At 38.6% G+C, this 26,269-nt stretch overlaps 1 protein-coding gene across 2 annotated transcripts in view; it reads right to left on the reverse strand.

Moving 5' to 3' along the window:
• Window positions 1–26,269, reverse strand: part of tmem245 (transmembrane protein 245) — a 120,051-nt gene that overhangs the window by 79,208 nt on the left and 14,574 nt on the right. For both annotated transcript variants that reach the window (XM_043690056.1, XM_043690057.1), the window contains exons 2-6: window positions 16,019–16,136; window positions 11,657–11,752; window positions 9,585–9,701; window positions 6,040–6,249; window positions 819–988 (exon numbers count right to left, since the gene is read on the reverse strand). In XM_043690056.1, the coding sequence (XP_043545991.1) occupies window positions 819–988; window positions 6,040–6,249; window positions 9,585–9,701; window positions 11,657–11,752; window positions 16,019–16,136 (711 nt within the window). The remainder of the gene's footprint in view (window positions 1–818; window positions 989–6,039; window positions 6,250–9,584; window positions 9,702–11,656; window positions 11,753–16,018; window positions 16,137–26,269) is intronic.

Raw genomic sequence — 26,269 nt, forward strand, 5'->3', positions numbered from 1 at the left:
AATATTAGATTTTAGGACCAACAACTTGAATGCCGATTATTGTCCATTCTGACACACCTGAATATTTGTGTTAACATTAAATATTAAAAGTTTATTTTCATTCTTTATAATGTGAATAAAACTAAATACTTAGAACACACAACTACAAAACATCTGACAAAATTATATATCAACTCAATTTATTCTCTATTCCTCATGATTATGATGCAAGAAGACTAATTTTAGATGAATTGAAAAGAAAAGTCAGTGACAATTTTTTAGTCAGAAGTTATTCACAGTACCATTTTTGGATTGAATTTCAGGACTTTTCCACAGATGTCCCAATTCTATGAATGCAACAGTAATTATTTTGTAAAATGCAAAAATCTGCATAATAAGTTCAAAATTAGCTTTGATCATTTGCAATCTTAATTTTCAATTAAAATTGACAAAGAACAATTTCCACATGAGCATGGAAGAGAGAAGAGGATGAAAAGATGAAGACAATTTTAAGCCAATTTTCCAAAACATTACTGACAATTGATGGATAAGAGCAATTCATGCATCTATTCATTACTGCTCAAACTGTACTTAAATGTGATCTCAAAAAAACTAATTTTCAGCCATTTAAAATGTTTTAAAATAGTTTGCCAATATAGATAGCATCAATCAAGTGCCAGGAAAGTGAGGACAAAAGAAAGCACGTTAACAGTCAGCCTTTATGAGCATCTCTAAACAGTGTATAACAGAAGAATCTTCCCTACCCAATCAGGCGAAGAAAGAGGTAGAAAGAAAGGGCAATCTTGATTAGTCAGAAGATAATAGTTGATAAATCATACCTTGCTGTCAGCCTTAACAATGATTTTTCCTAGTCCTCGGATTGGTCTTGGAGCCAAAGCATCCTGTCTTTCTTTAACAAAGGTTGACAGTATCTTCCAGTGTTTACTAATATGCCTCTCCGCAAAGTTCATTAATCCAAAACGTAGAACCAATTTCTTAAGACCCCAGACTGTTTTCAAAAAAGAAAGGATTAAGAATACTTCATGAAGATAGCAGTTAAAAGTCAAAAACAAATTTAATTTTGCTGCTTGATTAGATTAATATCATTAATATTTCAGGATGTTCACCGATGATTGCACAATGTTCAGCAATAATTGGGACTCCTCAGATACAAAAGCAGTCCATGGTCAAATGCACCAACATCTGGACAATAATGGGCTGACAAGTGGCAAGTAACAAATGCCAAACTATGACTATCACAAATGAGGCACAATCTAACCACTGCCTCTTGACATTCAATTGTGGTACTATCATTGAATCCTCCACTATCAACATCCTGGATGTTATCATTGACCAGAAACTCAACTGACTCACCACATGTACACAGTGGCTACAAGAACGGGTTAGAGGCTAAGAATGCTGAGGCCAGTAATTCACCTCCTGACTCCCCACAGCCTGTCCACCAGCTACAAGGTACAAGTCAGGAGTGTGCTGGAATATTCCCCACTTGCCTGGATGAGTGCAGACGCAACAACACTCAAGACAAGGCAGCCTGCTTGACTAGTACTACATCCATTCCCTCTACGACCAATGCTCAGTAGCAACACTGTGTATTATCTACAAGATGCACTGCAAAAATTCACCAAAGATCCTCAGGGACCACCTTTCAAGCACACGACCACTTCTATTTAGAAGGACAAGGGCAGCAGATATATGGGAACACCACCATCTGCACGTTCCACTCCAAGCTACTCACCATCTTGATTTGGAAATACATTGCCCTTCCTTAACTCTCACCAGACTTACGTCCTGGAATTTCCTCCCTAATGGCATTGTAGTTAATGTCAGGTGGACTGTAGCAGTTCAAGGCGGCAGCTCACCACCACCTTCGCATGGACAATGAGGGATGGACAACATATGCTGGCCAGTTTTACAAGGTTGTGTAAGAGTACTCATGAAGTGGAAGGTAGGAAGCTAGAGTTTGTTTAAATGATAGAAGGACAGAGTACATGGTCCCTTTAAGAGAAAAAAGTGCTTTTCAAAGCTTGAAGATTTTTAAAACATGTCTGCAAGTAGCTGTAATTGACTGTGTGATTGAAAAGCCTTAAACTTGTTTTACAGTTTTGATAACTAGCTTGAATCAGCCAATTAAGTTAAACAAGCAGTTAGATACTGAAAACCTATCACATTTAAACCTGATGATTTTGACTACCAAGAATCAATCTGATTGTAAAAAAAAAAGGTCATCAAGGATATAAATGATGTGGGCATTTTGAAAATTAAGAGGGAGCCAACTGCCATCTGTAGTTAGAGCACACCCACCATCTGAGAAAAACATCTTGCACTCACAGAAATCTCCAGCTCTCTAAAAAGCACCATCTATTATTAAAGGTACATGGCACTCTTAAATAATATTCCTGACACCAGAATTCAGTGGAGAGAGGCATTCAGAATAGAATAAATTAGAGGAAACATTCTGACAGCATCAGCAGAAGACTGGAGAGACAGCAGAGCATTTCAGAAGACACATTCTGTGCGAATTTTGAGAGTCTAAGTTTTAGTTTTCTTAATTCTTGTATTTATTCAAACAGCTTCCTATTAGGATCTTGTTTTGTTCAGAAATAGATAGTTAGAGAGAAATCGCTCAGCTCGTGAGATGCGGTCTTAATTTGTTCACTGTTGGACTTAGATAAATAGTTACTTGTTGATGGTACAATGAGTGAAAGGATTTCATTTCATTTAGCCACTCCTTTATAACAGACTGGGAGGTGAGAAGTAGGGTTATGCTGTTATCAGATTACAAGGTGAGGCGAGCTTCTCTGGGTGTTTCAGTTTTAATTATCAGAGGGGTATTGGCCTTCATTCTGTAACACCAGTGAGTGACGCACACATTCCACAAATTAATACTTAAAAAGAAAATGTTATGATTTCTAATGAGACAGTAGATTTATCATATCTTAACAATAACTTACAGATCTATAACACATTTTCATAGGAAAGCCATAAAACCATAAGATATGGGAGCAAATTTTAAAAGAGTTCAAAAGAGTTGTGCGAGGCGGGATTTTCATGCTGAGGGTGCTGAGTGCCTGCAATACACTGCAAGAGGTGGCGGTGGAAACAGACAATAGCAGCATTCAAGAAGCACCTGGACATAAACATGAACTGGAAGGGAATAGAGGGTTACGGATCATGTAAGTGAAGATAATTTTAGTATGGAAGAGAAAAATGTGTCGGTGCAGGCTTTGAGGACTGAGGCACCTGTTCCTGTGCAGTATTATTCTTCGTTCTTGCTCTAAAACCATTCAATACACTGAATTGGCTGTGCCATTTGATCATGGCTGATATGTTTCTCAACTACATTCTCCTGCCAACTGTCTGTGTTCCTTGATTGCCTCACTAATCAAAAGCATCCCAATACATTTCACAGATACATAATCAGATAAAAATATTCAAAATACAAAATTATCAGTGATTTTCAGCAGAGGGAGCTTGAGAATCAGGGAGGATTTAGGAGGGAATTCAAAGTACTAAGCATACACAAAAAGGCATAGCCAAATGTTAGCAAAGTCAGGAGGGATCTTAGAGACTCAAGTTGAAGGAACTCAGTTCTCAGAACTGAAGAACTGCATTAGAAACAAAGATGGGTCAAGAATACATACCTCTGGCAGTCTATTCCAGGCACTCAGCACCCTCTGCATGAAAATCCCACCTCGCACATCTCTTTTGAACTCTTAAAATTTGCTCCTATATCTTATGGTTTTATGGCTTTCCTATGAAAATGTGTTATAGATCTGTAAGTTATTGTTAAGATACGATAAATCTACTGTCCCATTAGAAATAGTAACATTTTGTTTCTAAGTATTCATTTGTGGAATGTGCATGTCACTTGCTGGTGTTATGGAATGAAGGGCTAAAGTATGTCATCAGTATGCATGTGAAGCTGATCTTTTTATTCTGAAAGTGATTCTCAAACAGAGTTGAGATGAAAAATAAAAGAGGAATGGAAGAAGTGTTTATCCCTGCAGACTCCACAGACAATAGTTCTTAGGTCATTAGCGAAGCAAATCTGAAGATATTCAGACCGTTAAAAATGGAAACTAGCATGGACACTACAATAATTCAGGAAGCCCAACTAGAAAGGAACATTATTCATTGTTGAACAACAAACACAGCCACTTCTTGTGGCATACACAGGCTAGTCACAGCCCAAGACAGAGTTTCTGGATACTTTCCAATCAATCTGCTCAGAGACGCCATTACATATCAGGAGCAGGTGGGATTTGAACCCAGGTTCATGGATCAGAGGCACAGACACTACCAGCGCATCACAAAGGCATTTTGGATCTTTTGTTTTTTAAAACAGCAATGTGATCAACTCATTGAATTAGAACTCTAACAAGGACCATCTTGATGTTTGGAACATCTTGCTCGATTTTGTAGATATTTTTAAAGCAACCTGTTCAGGCCTATTATGAAACTTGTGGAGTAGGTCTGATCTCTAGCTAGATTTTCTGGTCCAAAGGTAGGACATTACCACTGCACCAGAACAGCCCTCTGTCTTTTTTTTTAAGCAAGAGCAACCTGCTCAGGGATGTTTTAGACAGCTCTGAAGCATTTGGAATTTGAACTTTGGTCTCCTGGCTCAGATGTAGGAACACTGTTCCACAAGGGCTCGGAGTCTGTTGTATGATATTTTGAATTTTCTAAACAACCTGTTCAAAAATATCATAACATACTTTGGAAACAGGTGGGACTTGAGCCCAGGCCTCCACAGTCCACTACCACTGCACCACAAGGGGTCTCTGGGTCTGCTATGAGTACCCCACCACCCCCATCACCAGGACATGGGTCTGCTTTATAAAGGATTTGGGTGATAGTTCTAGGTGGGGAGGCCACTGCCTGTTACCCAGGGAACGCATACTTAACAAGTTCCAGGGGAAGATTAATTAGTGATTCCCCATAAACCTTGTAGGAGGCATCACACGGCTCCCCTTCCAATTCAGAAAGATCCCTTTTGCTCCTGCAACATTGGGGCCTCCGGCATAGTTTTGTTCATGGCCCCATTCCTGGTAGTTACTACATCTGGTCAAGAGGCTTATAATAAGCAGATGAACGTCTCTTCCGTGAAGACCAAAGAATCACTGCAGAGGGATCGTGCTCAGTGGTGCGTCTATCGAAACAATCACCTCACTGGAGGTGGTCATAAAATAGAAAGATTTCAGGGATCATATGCAAGTATATCATTGTACCAAAGTCTGCCAAAAGTTCTTAGACAGCACCTTCCAGACCCATGACCATTTTCATCTTGAAGGACAAGGGCAACAGATACATGGGAACACCATCACATGTAAGATCGCCTCCAAGCCACTCACCATCCTGACTTAGAAACATCATGTTCCTTCACTGTTGTTGGCTCAAAATCCTGAAATTCCCTACCTAACACAATATTGTAGTTCTATCTACAATACATGTACTGCAGCAGTTCAAGACGACAGCTCAGTATCACCTTCTCAATGGCAACTAGAGAAGAGCAATAAATGACAGCCAGGCAGCAATGCCCATGCTGCACAAATGAACAAATACAAATTTAGCAATGGAGAGCTGAGTAACTACCTAAATATTGTCTCAGTGTCCACATGACTGGGGAAAGTAGAAGCAACTCAAGAAAGAGAACAATAACATGCTTATTGAATTCATTTTTACACATTTTAAGCATTAAGAGCCATGTCTAGAAAAAAAAATTACTTTCATTTGCCCAATAAATCAGAACAAATTTTAAATTTCTAAACACCACATGATTGATCATAAAGCCTATCTCGATCACAATCTTCATTTATATAGTACCAATAATGAGGAAAATAGAAGAAAGAAAAAAAGTGGTAGATTTTAAAGTGAGACAACAGAAGAGGGAAAAAGACATGGAAGGGTATATAAGAGGAAGACCAAAGTGTAAGGGCCTGTAGGACCAACACCATAGTCACCAATGGCACAGTGAAGGAGAGATGAACAAAGGAAGAATCAAATTAACATTGAAGTGTAACAAGATCAAAATATTACCAGCCACTGGTACAGGGAGCAATTCAAGAATCCAAAGGTTCAGCCAGATCTGTACAACAGCAATGGCCCAGACAAGCATCACAAAATAGATGTCACTTGTTTTCTTCTTCTTCATAAAAGACACAATTTCAGGTCTTGGTATTCCTAATGGAGTGTATGAGGCAGACGATGAGGAGGAGGGAGGACTGGTGTCTCTAGTTTCAACTGAATCTAATGACAAAAAGAAAATATTACTATACATTTAATCTAGCAATGAGACCTTTACAAGTGACTATAAATGACGTTGGCACATTGATACTAATAAATCTAGTCCTCAGAACGTCCTCAATTTCATTATAGAACATAGAACATAGAAGAATACAGCGCAGTACAGGCCCTTGGGCCCTCGATGTTGCGCCGATCCAAGCCCACCTAAACTACACTAACCCACTATCCTCCATATACCTATCCAATGCCCTCTTAAATGCCCATAAAGAGGGAGAGTCCACCACTGTTACTGGCAGGGCATTCCATGAACTAACGACTCGCTGAGTGAAGAACCTACCCCTAACATCAGTCCTATATCTACCCCCCCTTAATTTAAAGCTATGCCCCCTTGTAATACCCGACTCAATACGCGGGAAAAGGTTCATACTGTCGACCCTATCTAACCCCCTAATCATCTTGTACACCTCAATCAAGTCACCCCTAAACCTTCTTTTCTCTAGTGAAAACAGCCCCAAGTGCCTCAGTCTTTCCTCATACGATTTTCCTTCCATACCAGGCAACATCCTGGTAAACCTCCTCTGCACCCGTTCCAATGCCTCCACATCCTTCCTATAGTATGGCGACCAAAACTGCACACAATATTCCAGATGCGGCCGTACCAGAGTCTTATACAACTGCAAACAGTCAAACCTCAACTAACAAAAACGTGAATTACCCAGTTGTTAAATCCAAGATTTTTCAGAAACAGGACAAAAGGTTTTGTTAAACATGTTCCATTTTTTTCAGGTATCAAATGGAGATAAGGTTTAAGAGGGAAAAAGAAGCCATGGTGTAGGAATAAGCTTACAGGAAGCATTGGGTGCTTGTGATAAAAGGATGGGAATATTATAGGTGATTTTAATTTATGTATAAACTGGAAGACAAATCATACTGGCAATAGTGGCCTCATTGAGGAGTTCAGAAAATGCTTTTGAGATAGTTTCTTAATGCTGAATATGATGGAACCTACCAGAGAGTAAGTTCCATTAAACTTGGCATTGTATAATGTGACAGGATTAATTAATGACTTGAGAGTAAAAGGTATCTCTGGGTAGCAGAAATTACAATAGGAGAGAATTTTATATTTGGTTTGAAAGAAAGAGCGAGTCTAAGACTTGTATTTTAAACTTAAATTGTAAGCGGTTGGAAAAGTGTGTACGTACAAAAGGAATTATGCCTGTGTCAATGAAGCATTGAAGGCTAACATGCAGGTGCATGAAAGTTAATGGAATGTTAGCCTCTATCTAGAAGGAGGTAAAAACAATGACTGCAGATGCTGGAAACCAGACTCTGGATCAATGGTGCCGGAAGAGCACAGCAGTTCAGGCAGCATCCGAGGACAGGCAAAATCAGAGGACAGGCAAAAATCGACGTTTCGGGCAAAAGCCTTTCATCAGGCTTTTGCCAGAAAGGTCGATTTTGCCTGTCCTCGGATTTTGCCTGTCCTCAGATGCTGCCTGAACTGCTGTGCTCTTCCGGCACCATTGATCCAGAGTTTATCTAGAAGGATTTGAGTATAGGAGTAGTGAAGTCTTTCTTCAATTGCGCAAGAGCTTGGTTAGACCTCAACTAGAGTACAGCGCAGTCTCAGTCATCATCATTTCAGGAAAGATATTGTTGCCATAGAGGCAGTATAACAAAGGCCCACCAGACTAAAAACAAAGAACCCTGGAAATTTGAAATAAAAACAGATGTTGCTGCAGAATCTCAGCAGGCCTGGCAGCATGTGTAGACAGAAGGCAGAGTCAATATTTCGGGTCCAGTGACCCTTCTTTAGGGCCTTCTGTGGCTCTCCAGCAATTTCTGTTTTTGTTTCAGATGTTCACCAGACTTGAGTGAAATACTGGCAATGTTCTGTGAAAGAGAGATTGGACAAAAGAGGTTTGTACTCTCTAGGGTTTTGAAGAATGAGAGGTGATCTCATTAAAACCTACAGAACACTTAAAGGAATAGACTGGACAGATGCAAATAAGATGTTTCCAGCTGGTTGGGGAATCTAAAACCAGGAGAACAATTTAAAAATGGGAAGGCTATTAAAGTCCAACATGAAGAGGAATTATTTTACTCTGAGGGTTGAAGGCAGCTGTCAAGGAAATTGAAAGAAAGGAACATCCTGGAATTGCAATTAATAAGGAAGCAGGACTGAGCAAAATGATGGAGATGAAGGTTGATGAGCATCCAAATCCTTATGGACTTCATGCTAGCATTTAAAAGAGATTAAGTAATGTAGCAGATTCACCAGGAAGTTTTCAAAGGATTGGAGAGTATGAAATATAATCTCTCCATTCAAAAAGGGATCAAGGCAGAAAACAGGAAACCATAGGCTATTTAGTTTTATGTCTGTCATAGGGAAGGTTTATAATCAATTATTAAGGAAGTTAGAACTGGACACATGAAAAAAACTCAGGGTAATCAAGAAGAGTCAGAATGATTTTGTGAAACGGAAGTAACAGTTCACCAATTAGAATTCTTTGAAGGAGTAACATGCTGTGGATATAGGGAAACACGGATATATACTGTACTTGGATTCTCAAAGATATTTGACAAGATGACACAAAGGGTTACTGTGCAGAATAGAAGTTCATGATGTAGGGTAATACACTAGCATCAGAAGACTGTCTCGCTGGCAGTAGTGCAGATAAATGGGTCTTTCAGTTGAGTAGGACATGACAAGTAGGGTCCCACAAGGGTCAGTGTTATGTCTAAACATTTTTGGAATGTATATCAATGACATAGATGGAAGGAACAAAAGGCATGGTGGCTAATTTTATAGTGACAAGAATGGAGACATGTTGAGTCACTGCCTCATTCAAGAGATAGAATGGTCACTTGATATCTCTGGCTACAATATATGGAGGAAAGATGGTGAAGAGTTTAAAAAAATAGGCTGGTAATAATGATACACTATACTGCTAAAGCACTAACCAGAGTCATGCACATGCCTCAAAGAAAAAAAAAATCTATTTGGTTACAATATAATCATGGAAATATATTATACTGAAAAATCTGCAATTATCCTTATACAGACGGGAAAAGGACACTATAAAGGACAAAGGGAAAGAGGGTACTATTTTGGTATTCTGCCCTGGACAGCTCCAGCACGTGGTTAAGCATTAAGTATTTGGTAGGAAAGACAGAATGGCAGAGCATTATTTAAATTGTGAAGTATTAAGAAATGCTGATGTACAAAGGGGCCTGGGTGTATAAACTTTGCAACCAAGGTTGCTATTAACAAAGCTAGAGAACAATGTTGTAAATTATTAATTTCCCAAATTACTTCAAACATGAAAATGTGTCACCTGATAATCCTTTTGACTGATGGGGACCCTCTTGGGGACGGCTGAATCCAGTCATGGATACTGCCATATTAATAGTGCGTACAATAATTTGTATCACATGAGCAGGCAGCTCCAAACCTATAGGGAAGAAGAACAAGTCAGTCAAAAAAAAGCCAAACATTCTGAATAGAACAGCAGACATCAAACAGAACGAAGCACATTCTACAAGATAGGACAGTTTAGCAACAAAGCAATGCAATTGGGGTTCTAGAGTTTTTGTTGTTTTAAAAACTACAATTTTAATAATGTACAGTACACTGACTACACGCTTTAGTGTTCCAAAATAACTCTAGCTTCAGAAAGATTATTAAGAGGAAATATACTTTTCTATGGCCTAAATGTTCTTCAATAAAAACAAGAGGAAAGGGAAAAGGGACGGCAACAGCAGCGGAAAGGGCAAAGGCTAAAAGGGCACAGCAGAAAAACAAGTTCAGTATGAAAAACAAAACTTCTATATCTCACTCTAATTACTAAAAATGCTGACAGACCTGTTGAACTTCTCCAGCAATTTCTCTTTTTTTTTGTTTTAAGTCACACCACATCAGGTTATAGTCCAACAGGTTTATTTGAAATCACAAGGTTTCGGAGCGCTGCTCTGTCACTTGACGAAGGAGCAGCACTCCAATGGCTTGTGATTTCAAATAAATCTGTTGGACTATATCCTGATGTCGTGTGACTTCTGACCTTGTCCGTCCCAGTCCAACACCTGCACCTCCATTTGATTTTTGTTTGTTTCAGGCCCACCACCTGCAGTTATTTGTTTCATGATAATTATCATTTGTATTTTGTTAATCATAACTAGAATAGGTTCATTTCTAACTAATAACTGATTGGCATGTTCAGAAATGGAGCAAACATGGAGTTAACCTTCAGAACCCTAATCACAGAGAGCAAATTTATTGTTTATTTGGTCATCTGGAAAGTCATAACCAATGCTCCCAGTCATTTGATGCCATAAATGTCATCAGGTCCACACGCTCCTTTAAAAAAAAAACACAAAAATGAACTTCTGAGTCAAATATCACTTTTTAAATCCTTTTTGACTAAGTTGAGGCTTCCTCTCAACAGGTTGGATAGATCAAATGGGCGTCACGGTGGCACAGTGGCTAGCACTGCTGCCTCACAGCGCCAGAGACCCGGGTTCAATTCCCGCCTCAGGCGACTGACTGTGTGGAGTTTGCACGTTCTCCCCGTGTCTGCGTGGGTTTTCTCCGGGTGCTCCAGTTTCCTCCCACAGTCCAAAGATGTGCAGGTCAGGTGAATTGGCCATGCTAAATTGCCCGTAGTGTTAGGTAAGGGGTAAATGTAGGGGTATGGGTGGTATACGCTTCGGCGGGGCGGTGTGGACTTGTTGGGCCAAAGGGCCTGTTTCCATACTGTAAATAATATAATCTAATCAAAAGAATTTCCTACACTACCAAGTTTCATAGCTCCATTGCTGAACTTCAGGAGCTAGATCTCAGTTCTGCTCAATCAGAAGGATCAACTTCCCGTGCCAAGAAGGATTATCCTTCACTTCAGTTAAAAAGCACAGACCTTACTCAGACTCAAATATCCAACTTCAATTAGTAAAAAGAAACAAACAAACATGTATTATATATTCTCAGCTTTAAAGCTGGTAAGGAATTAAACTTAACTATAGGAATATATACTCATTGCTTTCACAGCATAATAGAAAGAATTGTGGCACATAATTCTCAAAACACTAGTAAATGCCATAGAATATTATCTAATACATTTGCAATTTAATTTATTAGCTCACGGTAAACCAATGACTCAGATGTCCAGTGCTGCATTGTAAAACGTCCATACTGTTACAGATCAGACATGAAACTTGGTGAGATAAATGCATGTACATACAGGAATGGAAAATAAGCTTTACAGGTATGAATTGTAAACTGAAGGGAATAAAAGAAAAACTCACTGTGGATGCTATTTGATGTTCTGAATGCAAAGTTTCAATACAAATAAATGGAGCATCTGTTAGAGATTTAAATAGAAAGTGTGCTGTATATCATATGAAATCAACTTACCAGTATCGTTTCCTTTCTCCTCCTGAATTGCTCCCATAACCAGAAGAATGACAATCACTACAAAAACTGGAATACGCCAACTGCCAGCAATCGATGCTACAGAGAAAAGATTTTAAGAATTGAATCTGAACATCCATCGTAACTTCCTTTATTATACTACAACTAATGTCAAGCATTTCAAGATCAATGAGGAGCATCATCTTGAAAAATTGAAATAAATGAAGATGATCACAACTCTTTGATTAGGTGATTTATAACCTAGAGTGTTGGAGGTGGCTAGGAAGGAAAATTAAAGCACACGGCCTATAACTTTGAGAAGCACAACAGTAATAACTTAACCAACAAATAGCATTGACGTAACATTTCACTTAGATGTATAATGTATAAGTGAAAGATTTGCTGGAACTCTCCCACATCCTCTCCTGGAGTCTCAATGATTTTAATGTTCTTAGACCTTAACAAAAGGTCCTTTTTGATGAAGTCTTATTTGAAAGACTAAAGCAGAATGAATGGAAATCCAGGATGGATAAGTAATTACATGAGAGGTGAGTCAACATTTATAAGTATAATTATATCAGCATAAGAGAACATCACTGCTGAGTGAATTACAGCAATGATCGGGGTTCCAGCTCATGTTTGAATCGACAAAAAAAGTTGGAATCAGAAACCAAATTATGAGCTGGTTAAGGTTCCAGATAGTGTAATAGAAATAGTTAAATGTTTTCTAGAAGCATGTTAATTAAAATTGTATGTATTGAACGACTGATTAAAGAAAAGACAATATATATTTTGCACGTTTGCAGAGTTCTGTGAAACCATAATCATATTTTCAACACCAAGCCGCTGACCATTACAAAAGCCATCACCTCTTATGAAAGATTCTGAAACTATCCCTTGAGCTAGTCAATAAATTTTGAGCAGAAATTGCTAAAAGATCTCGTAGTAAAGTTGATAGGTTGGTATTAGGTATTTTGTAATCAACCTATTCAGAAATGTTATAATTCTGGAGCAGGTGGGACTTGAACCTGGGCCTCTTGGCTCAGAGGTAAGGACATTACTCCACAGCACAAAAACCCTTGTTGGTTTATTTTTTAATCAATCTGTTCAGAGATGCTACTACACACCTCTTGAACCTGAGCCTATGTTTTAGTAAATTAGACAAATTGCACAATCCAAATTAGCTAGAAGTAGCAGCTCAAAAGCGTCTGAAGAAACCAAGGACTTCAAGGGAAAAAACTCCAATGATATTAAGACTCCAAAAGCATTTAAAGACAAAAAGGGAATTCTTGGAAAAGTGCTGCAAAGTAATTTTCTAAATTTTATGCTGTTTCAAACTTTACACATCAGAATTGGAGTTAAGAAAATTAATATTTTGAGATACAGTAAAGAAGTAAATTATGACATAGCTAGTGCATGGGAGGTGGTGATTTCTGATCTCTAGTTCCCAAAATTTTCCAAATTTCTCATCTGCATCTTCTAGAAGAAAAATCAGAGATTGATTGTTATGATTAATTAACAATTCTGTTATTGGTGCATCATGCATTACCAGGATAGTCAGAAAGAAAACTTGAGCTATTATCATCTCATAATTTCCTGTCCTTTTGATAAAAGTTCAAGCGTGAAAAATAACATAAATGAAGTAGTACTTAAGTTCAAACTTCTAAACCTTCTTCAATTGTTCCAATCTGCATTTAAAAAAAACGGGTACCTCAGTATTGCTAGCTGTATTTATAATGTTCAGTCTGCCATCAACTCCATTCGGAGTCAGTCCTTATTCACTAGTTAGCTCAACCAGATTTTTTAATTTGTTTGTTTAAACACTTAAAAAAAAAAGTATACTCAAAAAAGATGAAATTTTAAAGGTTCTAAGGCACTGTTAGTTTATTGTTCATTTGAAACCTAAGAGTGTAACTCAGAGTTTACATTATCTAAATAGTCTTAGCCATTTGTTATTTAAATTAAAAGAGGACATTAATAGGTACAATTTTTAAGAGTCTGAATTTTAAATTTTAAACTGGAGTTGCAAAGTGTGTTTGAACTCAAATCGTTAACTGTTTCACTCTCCATAGATGCTGACTTGCTGAGTTTCTCCAGCATTTTCTTTCATTATAAATCGTAATTCTTTTTAATACTTAGAGAATCATGTTATAGTTTATCCTGAAAATACTTTGCTTTTAGCTTGCATTTCTGAGAAAGAAAACTTTCCCTTTAATTCACCAGAGCCGAGAGAATACTAGCAGAATTGCACCACTGCCATCCAGCACCAAAATAACATTGAAGCAGTAGGAAAACCTGTGCGCAACATTCCCAAAAACACTGGGACAAATTCAAATACTGAGGCAACCAGAGAACAGTACCCTGGAGTACAATGGACAGAATTTGTCAGGATCTGTTCTTACAATTACAGACTAAATAAAAATGAAAATAACTGTGAATGCTGTAAATCTGTAACAAAAACAGAAGTTGCTGGAAAAGCTCAGCAGGTCTGGCAGCATCTGTGAAGAAAAATTAGAGTTAATGTATCAAGTCCAGTGACTATTCCTCAGAACAGTGCTCCCATGCGTGGAGAGAAAAACATAATCAGCAAGTTGTTATGGACACGGCCAAATCCCCTCAAAACATTTCAAAAAAGTAGCCCAGACACTAACTTTGCCAGTTATTTTAAGCAGATATAGAGTAGATATTCTAAGAGTACTGCAGGTGCTCAAACACTTAGATTTAAACAAAACAGAATTTATTTGGAAGATTACTGAATGAAACATAAACAAAAGAGAACACAATATAGAATAACTTAGCCTCTCCGAAAACCCAACAGATTATCCCAATTTAGTGCTGTTGCAAATACTTGCACCAATCCTGATAAACACTCCTTGGCACTAAAGGTAACACAGGCTCTTACAGAAAAAGGTAGGGGGGAGGGGGTTGCAGAAAGAGCGAGCGGTGGGGGGACGGGGAGGGATGAGCGAGTGACAGCAAGACAGATAGCAGCATAGAACACCCTCTTTCATGTAGCTGTTTCTTGGACCAGCAGTCTCAAGCTGCCGGACTGCTTTCAGTGAATAGCCAGACTGCCAAAACCAAAACAAACCAGAGAAAAGCTGAGCTGGAAGAACTGACCACTCCCCTTTCATTGTACAAGTTTTCTTTCTAAAAACTTGAAAGCCTTTTTCCTAAGGCAGTATCTGTTAGCTATAATCAAACTGGCCCTATATCCCATCCAAAGCCAGACTTTTCAGAATCGTTGCTTTTACGACCTCTCTGAAAAAAAGCCATAGACAGCATAACCTTGTTAAACAAACAGCACTGCCACAGAGTGGACTAGCAGCAAGCAGGGTAGGAAGGGAAGGAAAGAGGTAAATGAGTTGCTAGGAGTGTTCAAGGCCAGGATATGCTGATATGGGAGAGATGTTCAGTCTATCATATCCAAAAAAATATAGTTAGTGAGAATGAGAAAGGAGTTCTTTCTAAACAAAAAAGTAGTCCCCAAAAATCAAAAGGTAGCCCTTGAGAAAATTTCAGAGAACCCTTGAAAAATACATATTGTTCCCTACTATCTCAAGGCACTGCAGATCACTCATGTAAATTCTCCCACCCATCTTTCCTTTGGTTTCCAATTTTTAGAGATATTCAAGCTGCTGCTTGACAAAGATTAAACCAATACTAAAATGGGTCTGAAGCAAAACCAAAGAGTGCAAGAGAAACACAGGTCTTGCAGCAACTGTTGAGAGAAAAACAGAATTAATAAAAGGGCAGCATGGTGGCTCAATGGTTAGATTGGAGTAGTGCTCATTCCTGATGAACGGCTTTTGTTTGAAACATTGATTTTCCTGCTCCTTGGATGCTGCCTGACCTGCTGTGCTTTTCCAGCACTGCTCTAACCTAGACTCTGATCTCTAGCATCTTTCACCAATGGTTAGCACTGCTGCCTCACAGCGCCAGGGACCCGGGTTTGATTCCAGCCTCGGGTGACTGTGCAGAATTTGCACATTCTCCCAGCATCTGAGTAGGTTTCCTCCAGGTGCTCTAGTTTCCTCCCACAATCCAAGGATGTGCAGGTCAGGTGGATCATCCATGCAAAAATCACCCATTGTGTTAGGTGCATTAGTCAGAGGGAGATGGGTCTGGGTAGGTTGCTCTTCGAAGGGTCAGTGTGGACTTGTTGGGCTGAAGGGCCTGTTTCCACACTGTAGGGAATCTAATGTAATCTAAGAAATTTTTCAAGTCCAGTCACTCTTACAGGGTGTGTTTCTCCAGCACTCTTCGGTTTTATTTCAGATTTCCAGCATCCACGGTTCTGTGTTTATACAAGACTAAAAAGAGTCTTGTACCTGGCATGTACTAATCAAAATAAATGGTTCCTACCTAAATAAAAGAGAAGCACTATCCAAACTGGAACAGAGATAGTTTTCAGAAAACGTTCAGTTTTTGTATTCCACTTAAACGAAACTGCCAACACATAGCCAACAACAAGAGTCCATACCTGTAACAGGACAAGAATAACAGTTAAATGAAATGGGTGACGTAATGAATTGTGTCTTACGTATACCTAAAGTTTAATTCGATCAATACCATGATATTTGTCTATAAGATAAACAAAACTTGTTTTAACTTATTGTACCAAGGAACATTGATTAATTATTTCATTGAGTCTTGAACATTTGAAGCAAATGTTCCTTTGCAGAGAACTGTCATAGAAACATTAAAAATATAGAAAACAGAAGGAGGAGCAGGCTTTCGATCACGAGGCTGCTCTGCCATTCAATATGATCATGGTCGATCATCCAACTCAGTACCCTGTCCCCGCTTTCTCCCCATATCCTTTCATCCTTTTTATCCCCAAGATCCATGTCTAATTCTCTCTCAAAAATGTTCAATGTTTTGGCCTCAACTGCTTTCTGTGGCAGTAATTCCACACGCTAATCACTCTGGGTAAAGAAATTTCTCATCTCAGTCCAAATGGTCTTCCCCATATCCTGAAACTGTTACCCCTGGTTCTGGACACCCCAATCACTGAGTGCATCCATTCAGAGTTTACGTTGTCTAGTCCAGTTAGAGTTCTATAGGATTCAATGAGATCACCCCTCAATCTTTTATACACCAATGATTACAGTCCTAACTGATCTAGTCTCTCTTCATATGTCAGTCGTACCATCCCAGGAATCAGTCCGTTAAACCTTAGTTACACTTGCTCTGCAGCTAGAACATCCTTGCTCTGATAAAGAAACAAAAACACAATTCTTCAGACTTGGCCTCATCAAGGCCCTGTAAAACTGTAGCAAGAGATCCCTGCTCCTATACTAAAATTGTATTGTAATGAAGACCAACAATCCATTTGTTTTCTTTATGGCCTACTGCACCTACATGCTGACTTTCAGCAACTGGTATGCAATGACACCCAAGTCTCACTGCACCTCCCCGTTATCATTCTATTACGATTCAAAAAATAATCTGCCTTACTGTTTTTGCTCACAGAGTGAATAACCTCACAATCATCCACATTACACCACGTCAGTTATGGAATTTTCCATTCAGCTTGTGCAAATTAAACTGCAAAATCTCTGCATCCTCCTGACAGCTCACCTACCCACTCAGCTTTGTGTCATATGCAAACTTGAAGATATTATATTTTGTCTGCTTATCTAAATCATTCATATATAGTAAATGGCTGGGGTCAAGGCACGGATCCCTACAGTACTCCACTAGTCAGCCTTCCATCAGAAAAATACCTGTTTATTCCAATCGTTTCCTGTCTGCCAAACAGTTCTCTATACATGTCAGTACACTAAGCCCAATTCTGTGCACTTTGATTTTACATGCCAATCTTCTTTGTGGGATCCTATCAAAAGCATTCACAAAGCCCAAGTAAAAATCATGCACTGGCTCTCCCACCTTAACTCTAATCATTGAAAATTCCAGCAAATTTGTCAAGCATGAGTTCCCTTCCAAACATCCATGCTGACACTGTCTTAAACTGTCACTGTTTTCCAAGTGCTCTGACATTAAATCTTTCATAATAAACATTATCACTTTTACCGATATTGCAGTCACATTAACTGACTTCTAATTCCTGGTTCTCTCTCCACCCCTTTTCTTTAGGGTAGTAATGTTTTCTTTGCTATTCTCTAATCCATAGAAAATGTCCAGAGTATCTATGGAAAGTCAAAAAATGACCACCAATGCATCCACTATTTCTGGGCATCTTATTAAGTACATTGGGATGTATGTTTTCAGGCCTTGGGGATTTAATTGGCCTTTGATTACCCCACCACTATTTTCTTACTGATGCCAATTTCCTTCAGTTCCTTCCTCACTTTATGTCTTGGGTTCCCCAACAGTTTTGTTAGCGTTTACATCTTCCTTTGTGAAGACAGGACCAATGCATGTATTTAATTAGTCTGTCATCTCTTTGTTCCACATTACTGACTGTCAGGGACCAACATTTGTCTTCACTAATCTTTAGTGAATATTACCTACTGCAGTTTTTACAATCTTTTATTTCTCCAAAAACTTAATCTTATATGGTGTAATTTCCACTTCTGCCAAATTCTAAACTGCTCCCAACTCTTGGGTCTGCTGTTTATTTGGCTTAACATATCCACTCAAATTTCATTATATATGCTGAAGGAAACAGCATTTTGAATAATCAGGCAGTATTGAAAATATCGATAATTTGTTAATCTGCTAAACACTATCCTGTTGAGATATTTATCCAAAAGACAAAACGTTTTTCTACGTCCAAGTGAATTACATACAGTACGTTTGTCTCCAACTTAAAGACAGAAGCAGAAATAGCATAATTCATCAAATACTAGTAGGAAAAGAAAGAATTCACGTGAGAGAATTCCTTCAATACTTACGTTGGAGGCAATGATCACAGTACATCACAGCCCAGATCTTCTGGTCTTCAGATAGTAAGAGTACCCTGATATTTTCACAGAAATTCTCAAGTCCTAATGCACTGACAATGCAGTAACTTTGAGAAGTTCTGCTTCTGATGGGCAATTATACAGCATCTAGAAGTTTGTGCGAAGATTTGTAGCTCGGGTGCTCGTTGTTGTGGTTCTGTTCGCCGAGCTGGAAGTTTTTGATGCAAACGTTTCGTCCCCTGGCTAGGCGACATCATCAATGCTTGGGAACCTCCTGCGAAGCGCTTCTTTGATGTTTCCTCCGGTGTTTATAGTGGTCTGTCCCTGCCGCTTTGAATTCGACTGGGACAACACTACTATCATAGGGCAAGCCAGACAGAGAACAGCCAGGGAATTCCTAGAGGCATGGCATTCATCCACAAACTCCATTAACAAACACATTGGGGGGATCCAAGAATACCAACCACTACAGCGGACAGCTGAAACTGACAACCGGAAGCGGCAGGGACAGACCACTATAAACACCGGAGGAAACATCAAAGAAGCGCATCGCAGGAGGCTCCCAAACACTGATGATGTTGCCTAGTCAGGGGACGAAACGTTTGCAACAAAAACTTCCAGCTCGGCGAACAGAACCACAACAGCATCTAGAACTCAGTAAAAGTAGGAGACTGGAGAGTTATAATTTATTTAAATAGTTACCAAGGAAAGGTTAGAGGAATTAAAACTTACTATGAAACTGACTAAACATTCATATGGACCATCTACTCCTAGTCAGTAGTGTATCCACCACCACACTTTGCATCTGCCATTCTACTCCCTCACCCACCCACCTAGCATACACATCTTCTAAACTTTGTCAAAATAGTTTTGGCCCTTCAAACCTCAAACGTGGGAGTTACGCCTGTATAAAAGGGTGCAGTTTAACTTCCTGCACCAAGTGGAAAGGCTTCTTTAACAGGTACACTGTGCATTTCTGAAGGTACCAAAATTATAAATTTAAGCCAGAAATGGAGAGCTATGGGGAAGAGAAGTCATAAAATGCTTGAAGTGGCAAAGTGTGAATGTCTCTCCTTAGAAAACTTGACCCAATGTTAGGTCAACGAACAGCATTTTGAATAATCAGCAAAGTTTATCAACTTTCACTTAGTCAAATTTTAACTATTTGCTCATGTGCAATCTTGAAGCTGCTTGCAAAGGAGCTGAAAGTTCCACGTAAGTCACATGCAGGAGACTGGTACATATATCAAACAAATCCCCAGCAAAATGGACCTGATTTACTGACAATTAACTGTGTAGCATAATTAGAAAAATAAAGTTCTATTTTAAAATCAATGGAATAGCAGTGGGCATGTGCATAATGTCATTACGACAAAACCAAGACAGGAGGGTATATTAACAACTTGATAAAATCTCAAATACTGAAATTATTTTAAGGGATGGCTAGTTATTCAGAACTTTTCACCTGTAGATTAATTTGTGTGCAGTGTTCATAGTATAGCAGACTATATTGTATCTGTGCCAGAAATATTTCCTGTTGGTGATTTCTTATTTTGACAAGCTTTTCTAAAAGAGCATTAATACTTTACAACTGAAGTGATGGTGCATGCCAAATCTATTCCTCTGTTTACCACAACTGTAATCTTTCAAAAAGAAGAGGAGTGTGGGAGAAAGGCACTGAAAGAGAACGTGTGCGCGTGTGTGTGTGCGTGCGCGTGTCTGTGTCTGTGTTTGGGGGGGGGGGGGTTAAGGAGATGGAGCAGGGATGTGTGTGTAATATGTATTTTAAAAATGGAATACAAAATTACAAGGAAGGGAAGACAGTATTGATTAAAAAGTCAAAACAAATCTGCAATTAAAAGAAGGATGCAATCAGGATTTTGTCAAATAACTTACAAATAAGTCATTTTTGTTTTTCATTTTAACTTGCAATAAACCTTTAACATTTAAGAGCACAAACAAGCCATTTCAACAAAATCAAATAACTGAAACATTTTAATTGAGAAGGTACACGTACAAACATTAAATTATTTTTTATTCTTAGCTGTTTTGCTTTAAGAATCAATATTGAAGACCAACTGACATGATCCAAAGATACCTTCATGTCTAACATAATAAATTATATCCGCTCTCTCAAACTTAGGTGTTCATATTGTCTAAATGTCTACTGAGTGAAGCCAACATTTTGTGATATGCTGAATGGTGGCACATTTGTTACAGTACTGAATTCATTACTTGTCAGAAGCATGGATCAATGATCTGAAGATAAGAGTTTAAATCTTACCATGCCTACTGAGGAATTTAAATTCAGTTAAATAAATACATAAATCTAGAATATTAACTGATAATCTTTTCCATGTCATAAAACCCATTTGGTTCACTAATGCATTTGGGGAAGGAGATTTGCTGCCTGCAACCTGTCTCGTCCACATGTAACTTGAGGCCCATTATAATTTGGCTAACTTCTGAAATGGCCCCAAGTCAACTCAATTAAGGATGAGAGTCTGATACCAGCAAATCCCACATCCAATGAATAAAGTTAAAAAAAGGTGATAACCAAGCAGTGGCTTCATTGCAGGAATTACGTAACAGCTGGGTCTCCATTAAAGGAAATGAGAATACAGAAACAGTGAAGTTCTATCAAACAGCATAAACCTCAAAAATTACATGGAATATGGTCACTGTAAATTATGTAATAAAGGAACAATGTAATAAAATTTGCATATCAGCATGTTAAAGTTAAAATGGATAAAGCCACTAATTTAGTGCATCAGAGTTTCTCACAACAAAAAAAATGAAAACAAACAGAAGTTTTTTTTTATCCCTAGAGAGAATCAGAGGCTGTAGGTAAGTAAAACAAGTCTGTCTATAGACAATGCGCTTTAGGAAATAAATTCAATAGGAAATATTCAGTTTCAGAAATGTCAAGAAGTTTCTGTGCAGTACTACTTGATAACTAAAACAGCATCATCTTCAATTTTTAAACAACTTGCTTTCAATTTTTCTTAAGTCTTCAGCAGATCAGTTGAAAATCAGTTGATTCCAGACTACCAATAATGTCACAGCCATCCACTAGGTGGTGTGAGACCGTAGACACTGAAGAGCTTGGCCAACGTCCTTACTTCCCTCAAAATTTGGATTTTACTTGGTAAACTACAGGAAGGGAAATTGCCACTTCAATCCAGTGTACAAGACTAAATATCAGACAGTTCCAACTCTTCAACAACAACTCTTCATTTCCAAAAAAACAAACATTTCCTAAGTCATGAAGTCAATTTCTATTGAAAATTTAATTTTGTCCAGAGAGAAAGAAAATACAATATTTTAACAACATAGAACAAAGAACAATACAGCGCAGAACAAGCCCTTCGACCCTCGATGTTGCGCCGACCTATGAACTATTCTCAGCTCGTTCCCCTACACTATCCCATCATCACCCATGTGCTTATCCAAGGATTGTTTAAATCTCCCTAATGTGGCTGTGTTAACTACATTGGCAGGCAGGGTATTCCACGCCCTTACCACTCTCTGAGTAAAGAACCTGCCTCTGACATCTGTCTTAAATCTATCACCCATCAATTTGTAGTTATGCCCCCTCATACAAGCTGACGTCATCATCCTAGGAAAAAGACTTTCACTGTCTACCCTATCTAATCCTCTGATCATCTTGTATGTCTCTATCAAATCCCCTCTTAGTCGTCTTCTTTCCTATGAGAACAGACCCAAGTGTCTCAGCCTTTCCTCATAAGGCCTTCCCTCCAGACCAGGCAACATCCTGGTAAATCTCCTCTGCACCTTTTCCAATGCTTCCACATCCTTCCCAAAAGATGGCGACCATAGCTGTACACAATATTTCAAGTACAGCCACACTAGCATTTTATATAATTGCAGCATGATATCATGGCTCCGGAACTCAATCCCTCTACCAATGAAACCTAACACACCGGATGCCTTCTTAACAGCACTATGAACCTGGGTGGCAACTTTCAGGGATCTATGTACATGGACTCCAAGATCCCTCTGCATATCTACACTAGCAAGAATCTTTCCATTGACCCAGTACTCTGCCTTCATGTTATTCTTCCCAAAGTGCATCATCTCATATTTAGCTGTATTGAACCCATTTGCCACCTCTCAGCTCAATTTTGCAGTTCATCCAAGTCCCCCTGCAACTTGTAACATTCTTCCAAACTGTCCACTACTCCACCGACTTTAGAGTCATCTGCAAATTTACTAATCCATCCACCTATGCCTGTGTCTAAGTAATTTATAAAAATAACAAAAAGCAGTGATCCCAAAACAGATCCTTATGGCACACCACTAGTAACCGGACTCCAGGCTGAATATTTCCATCAACCACCACTCTCTGCCTTATTTCAGAAAGCCAGTTTCTAATCCAAACTGCTAAATCACCCTCAATCCCATGCCTCTGCATTTTCTCCAACAGCCTGCCATGTGGAACCTTATCAAAAGCTTTACTGAAGTCCATGTATACCACATCAACAGCCCTACCCTCATCTACATGCTTGGTCACCTTCTCAAAAAACTCTGAGGTTTGTGAGACACGACCTGCCCTTGACGAAACCACGTTGACTATCTGAAATAAAATTGTTGCTTGCTAGATGATTATAAATTTTATCTTTTATAATCCTTTCTAAAACCTTTCCTACAACAGAAGGAAGGCTCAGTGGTCTATAATTACCTGGGTCATCTCTACTGCCCTTCTTGAACAAGGACACAATATTTGCAATCCTCTGGTACTAACCCTGTAGACAATGACGACACAAATATCAAAGCCAATGGCTCTGCTATCTCCTCCCTAGCTTCCCAGAGAACCCTCAGATAAATCCTATCCGGCCCAGGGGACTTGTCTACTTTCACTCCTTCTAGAATGGATAACACCTCTTCGTAACTAACCTCAATCCTTTCTAGCCTTATATCTTGTACCTCATTCTTCTCCTCAAAAATATTCTCCCTTTCCTGAGTGTAAACTGATGAGAAATGTTCATTTATTACCTCTCCGATCTCCACGGGGCCCATACTCAACTTCCCACTTCTGTCTTTGACTGGCCCTATTCCTACCCTAGTCATCCTTTTATTCCTCACGTGCCTATAGAAAGCTTTAGGGTTCTCCTTTATTCTATTTACTAAAGACTGCTTGTGTCCTCTCTTTGCCCTTCTTAACTTTCTCTTTAAATACTTCCCAGCTGATCTGTAACTCTCCATCGCCTCATCTGAACCATCTTGTCTCATCAAAACATAAGCCTCCTTCTTCCGCTTAACAAGAGATGCAATTTCTGTAGTAAACCATGGTTCCCTTACTTTATTACTGCCTCCCTGCCTGACAGGGACATACCTATCAAGGACACACAATAACTCTTCCTTAAACCTGCTCCATATTTCCATTATCTGCATCCCCTGCATTTTACTATACTAAATATACTTGTTTGCAGGATTTTCTTTTGACAATAGACCCTCTCCCACCTTAACAATGATTCTTGTATGCACCTAGACTGCAACTCCAAGATTCAAAGTCTGAAAATGCTAACATTCTGAAGGGTCATTGGACTCGCTCTGCATTCTCTCCACTGATGCTGCCAGACTAGCTGAGTTTCTCCATTAATTTTTGTTCTGATTCATATTTCCAGCACCTGTAGTTTTTGTTTATTTCAATTTACCTGAATCAGAAACAGGAGTTTTTAAAAATAATTACGTGTGCTAAATAATTAAATTTTGATTAATTTTGTTTTGCTATTAGTAGCATATATAGGCGACTGTCTGTGTGGAGTTTGCACATTCTCCCAGTGTCTGCATGGGTTTCCTCCGGGTGCTCTGGTTTCCTCCCACAGTCCAAAGATGTGCAGGTCAGGTGAATCGGCCATGCTAAATTGCCCATAGTGTTAGGTGAATTAGTCAGGGGGAAATGGGTCTGGGTGGGGTTACTCTTCGGAGGGTCAGTGTGGACTGGTTGGGCCTGTTTCCACACTGTAGGGAATCTAATCTAAAATCTATTAACAAACTGAGGAAAAAAAAACTGGATTTTTAAAAATAAAATTTTATTTAAATCTCATTTCCTTTTTTGGGCACAGCCAAACTCTCAAAGTGATTTATTTTCTTTGCATAGAAATGTTTATTGAAGGCACCAGAACAAACTAAATTTATGAATTAAAATACTGAAAGTATTTCTCCTCCCCAAGAAGAGGAGAGCTCTGGCTTGCCATCATCCAATACAAGCGGTGCACATTATTAAAAGATTTGGAAACAGAGTCAAGCCCAAGTATTTATATCTTCTATTGCTGCTTGTGTTGACATATAAAATATGTGGCATGTAGCTTGACCCCCAGTTTTGGAAGATTTTTCAAAAGCTTCAAAGAAGTTTGATATATATGTTGCAATCTATAGTAATCACTTGTGTCGCTCTGAAACATGTGGCCCCCTTCCCTTGTGGACTACAGCTAATTTATTCATTTTAATTATCTATGGACCAGCTAAGAGGCTCTCAGGAATGCCTGGAAGACTACTTCTACATAAAGAGCAGGATATTCCTATTTCAGTTTATAATTTTCAATTTGTTTCCTGCTTCCTTTCTCATTTTGCTTCAAATTGAAATTTTAATCATTTATTTTCTTTCTGCTTCATGCAAGTTGACTTCAATTTCTAGTCATTCCACAATGTTTAGATTTACACTACCATATTACTAATAATTGTTTCTCAAAACAAGCCAAAAAGAATGTTGTGAATATCTGATCCATGATTCATGCAATTTTATATATAAGCTTACTTCTTAAAATGAGGAAACTGAAGGTAAGTAAAGCAATCTCAGAGGCTACTGACCTTAACTTTTCAAGTAATTCAAAGTAAGTTAACAGCTAGAAAGATCATAAAGCAAGTGAGCTTACTTGGTTAAAGAGATGGAAACATGATGTCTCAAATGCTTTTGATTAAGGACATACATAAGAAGATTTGGGAGTTTAGCCAGTTCAAAGAAATTCAGTAAACCCTGAGAGACTGAAGTAAATGAGTTTTACAATCAGGCCAAAAAGAAATTGCAAATGAGGAATGAATAATCTAAGGATAAGCCAATAGCATGCTACACTGTCATGGAGACGAGTGGAACCTAGAGAGCTCTTATTTCAATTTATCCAAATGAATGCTGGAAAAGTTAGTTGTAGTTTGAACATTTGCTGCTCACAGACAGAAGGTAGCCAAAATAAATTACAGTTATAGTTAGAGAAATCTGCACTGGAAGCAGACTGAAAAAAGAACTAACTTCAACACTTTGTGGAAGGCAATTGAGGCTTCATTTCAGTTTGATTTGATTTGATTTAATTTGATTTGATTTGATTGAGAGGGAACAGAAGAAACTAGAAGCTTGCCTAGTTTGAAGCTAATGGGAGAACCTAGGGTGGGCTTCTCAGACTTGAGGCAGAAGCAAGTAAAGGACTAAGATAGCCATTGTAAAAAGGGAGGGGACATGAAAATCTTACCTCTTGAAAATAAACAAACAGAATTCATCAGAGGACTGTGATATAAATATGGTATCACCAGCAGAAACAAGTACCCTTAAGTATAATGTGTCTTAAGACAATTCTTGGAGGATACCTCTTGAAAATAAACAAACAGAATTCATCAGAGGACTGTGATATAAATATGGTATCACAGCAGAAACAAGTACCCTTAAGTATAATGTGTCTTAAGACAATTCTTGGAGGAAGTAAACAAACATGACTGCATAACATCTGTATAA

This window comes from Chiloscyllium plagiosum, chromosome 5 (genome assembly GCF_004010195.1).
Source record: "Chiloscyllium plagiosum isolate BGI_BamShark_2017 chromosome 5, ASM401019v2, whole genome shotgun sequence".
NCBI lineage: Eukaryota > Metazoa > Chordata > Chondrichthyes > Orectolobiformes > Hemiscylliidae > Chiloscyllium > Chiloscyllium plagiosum.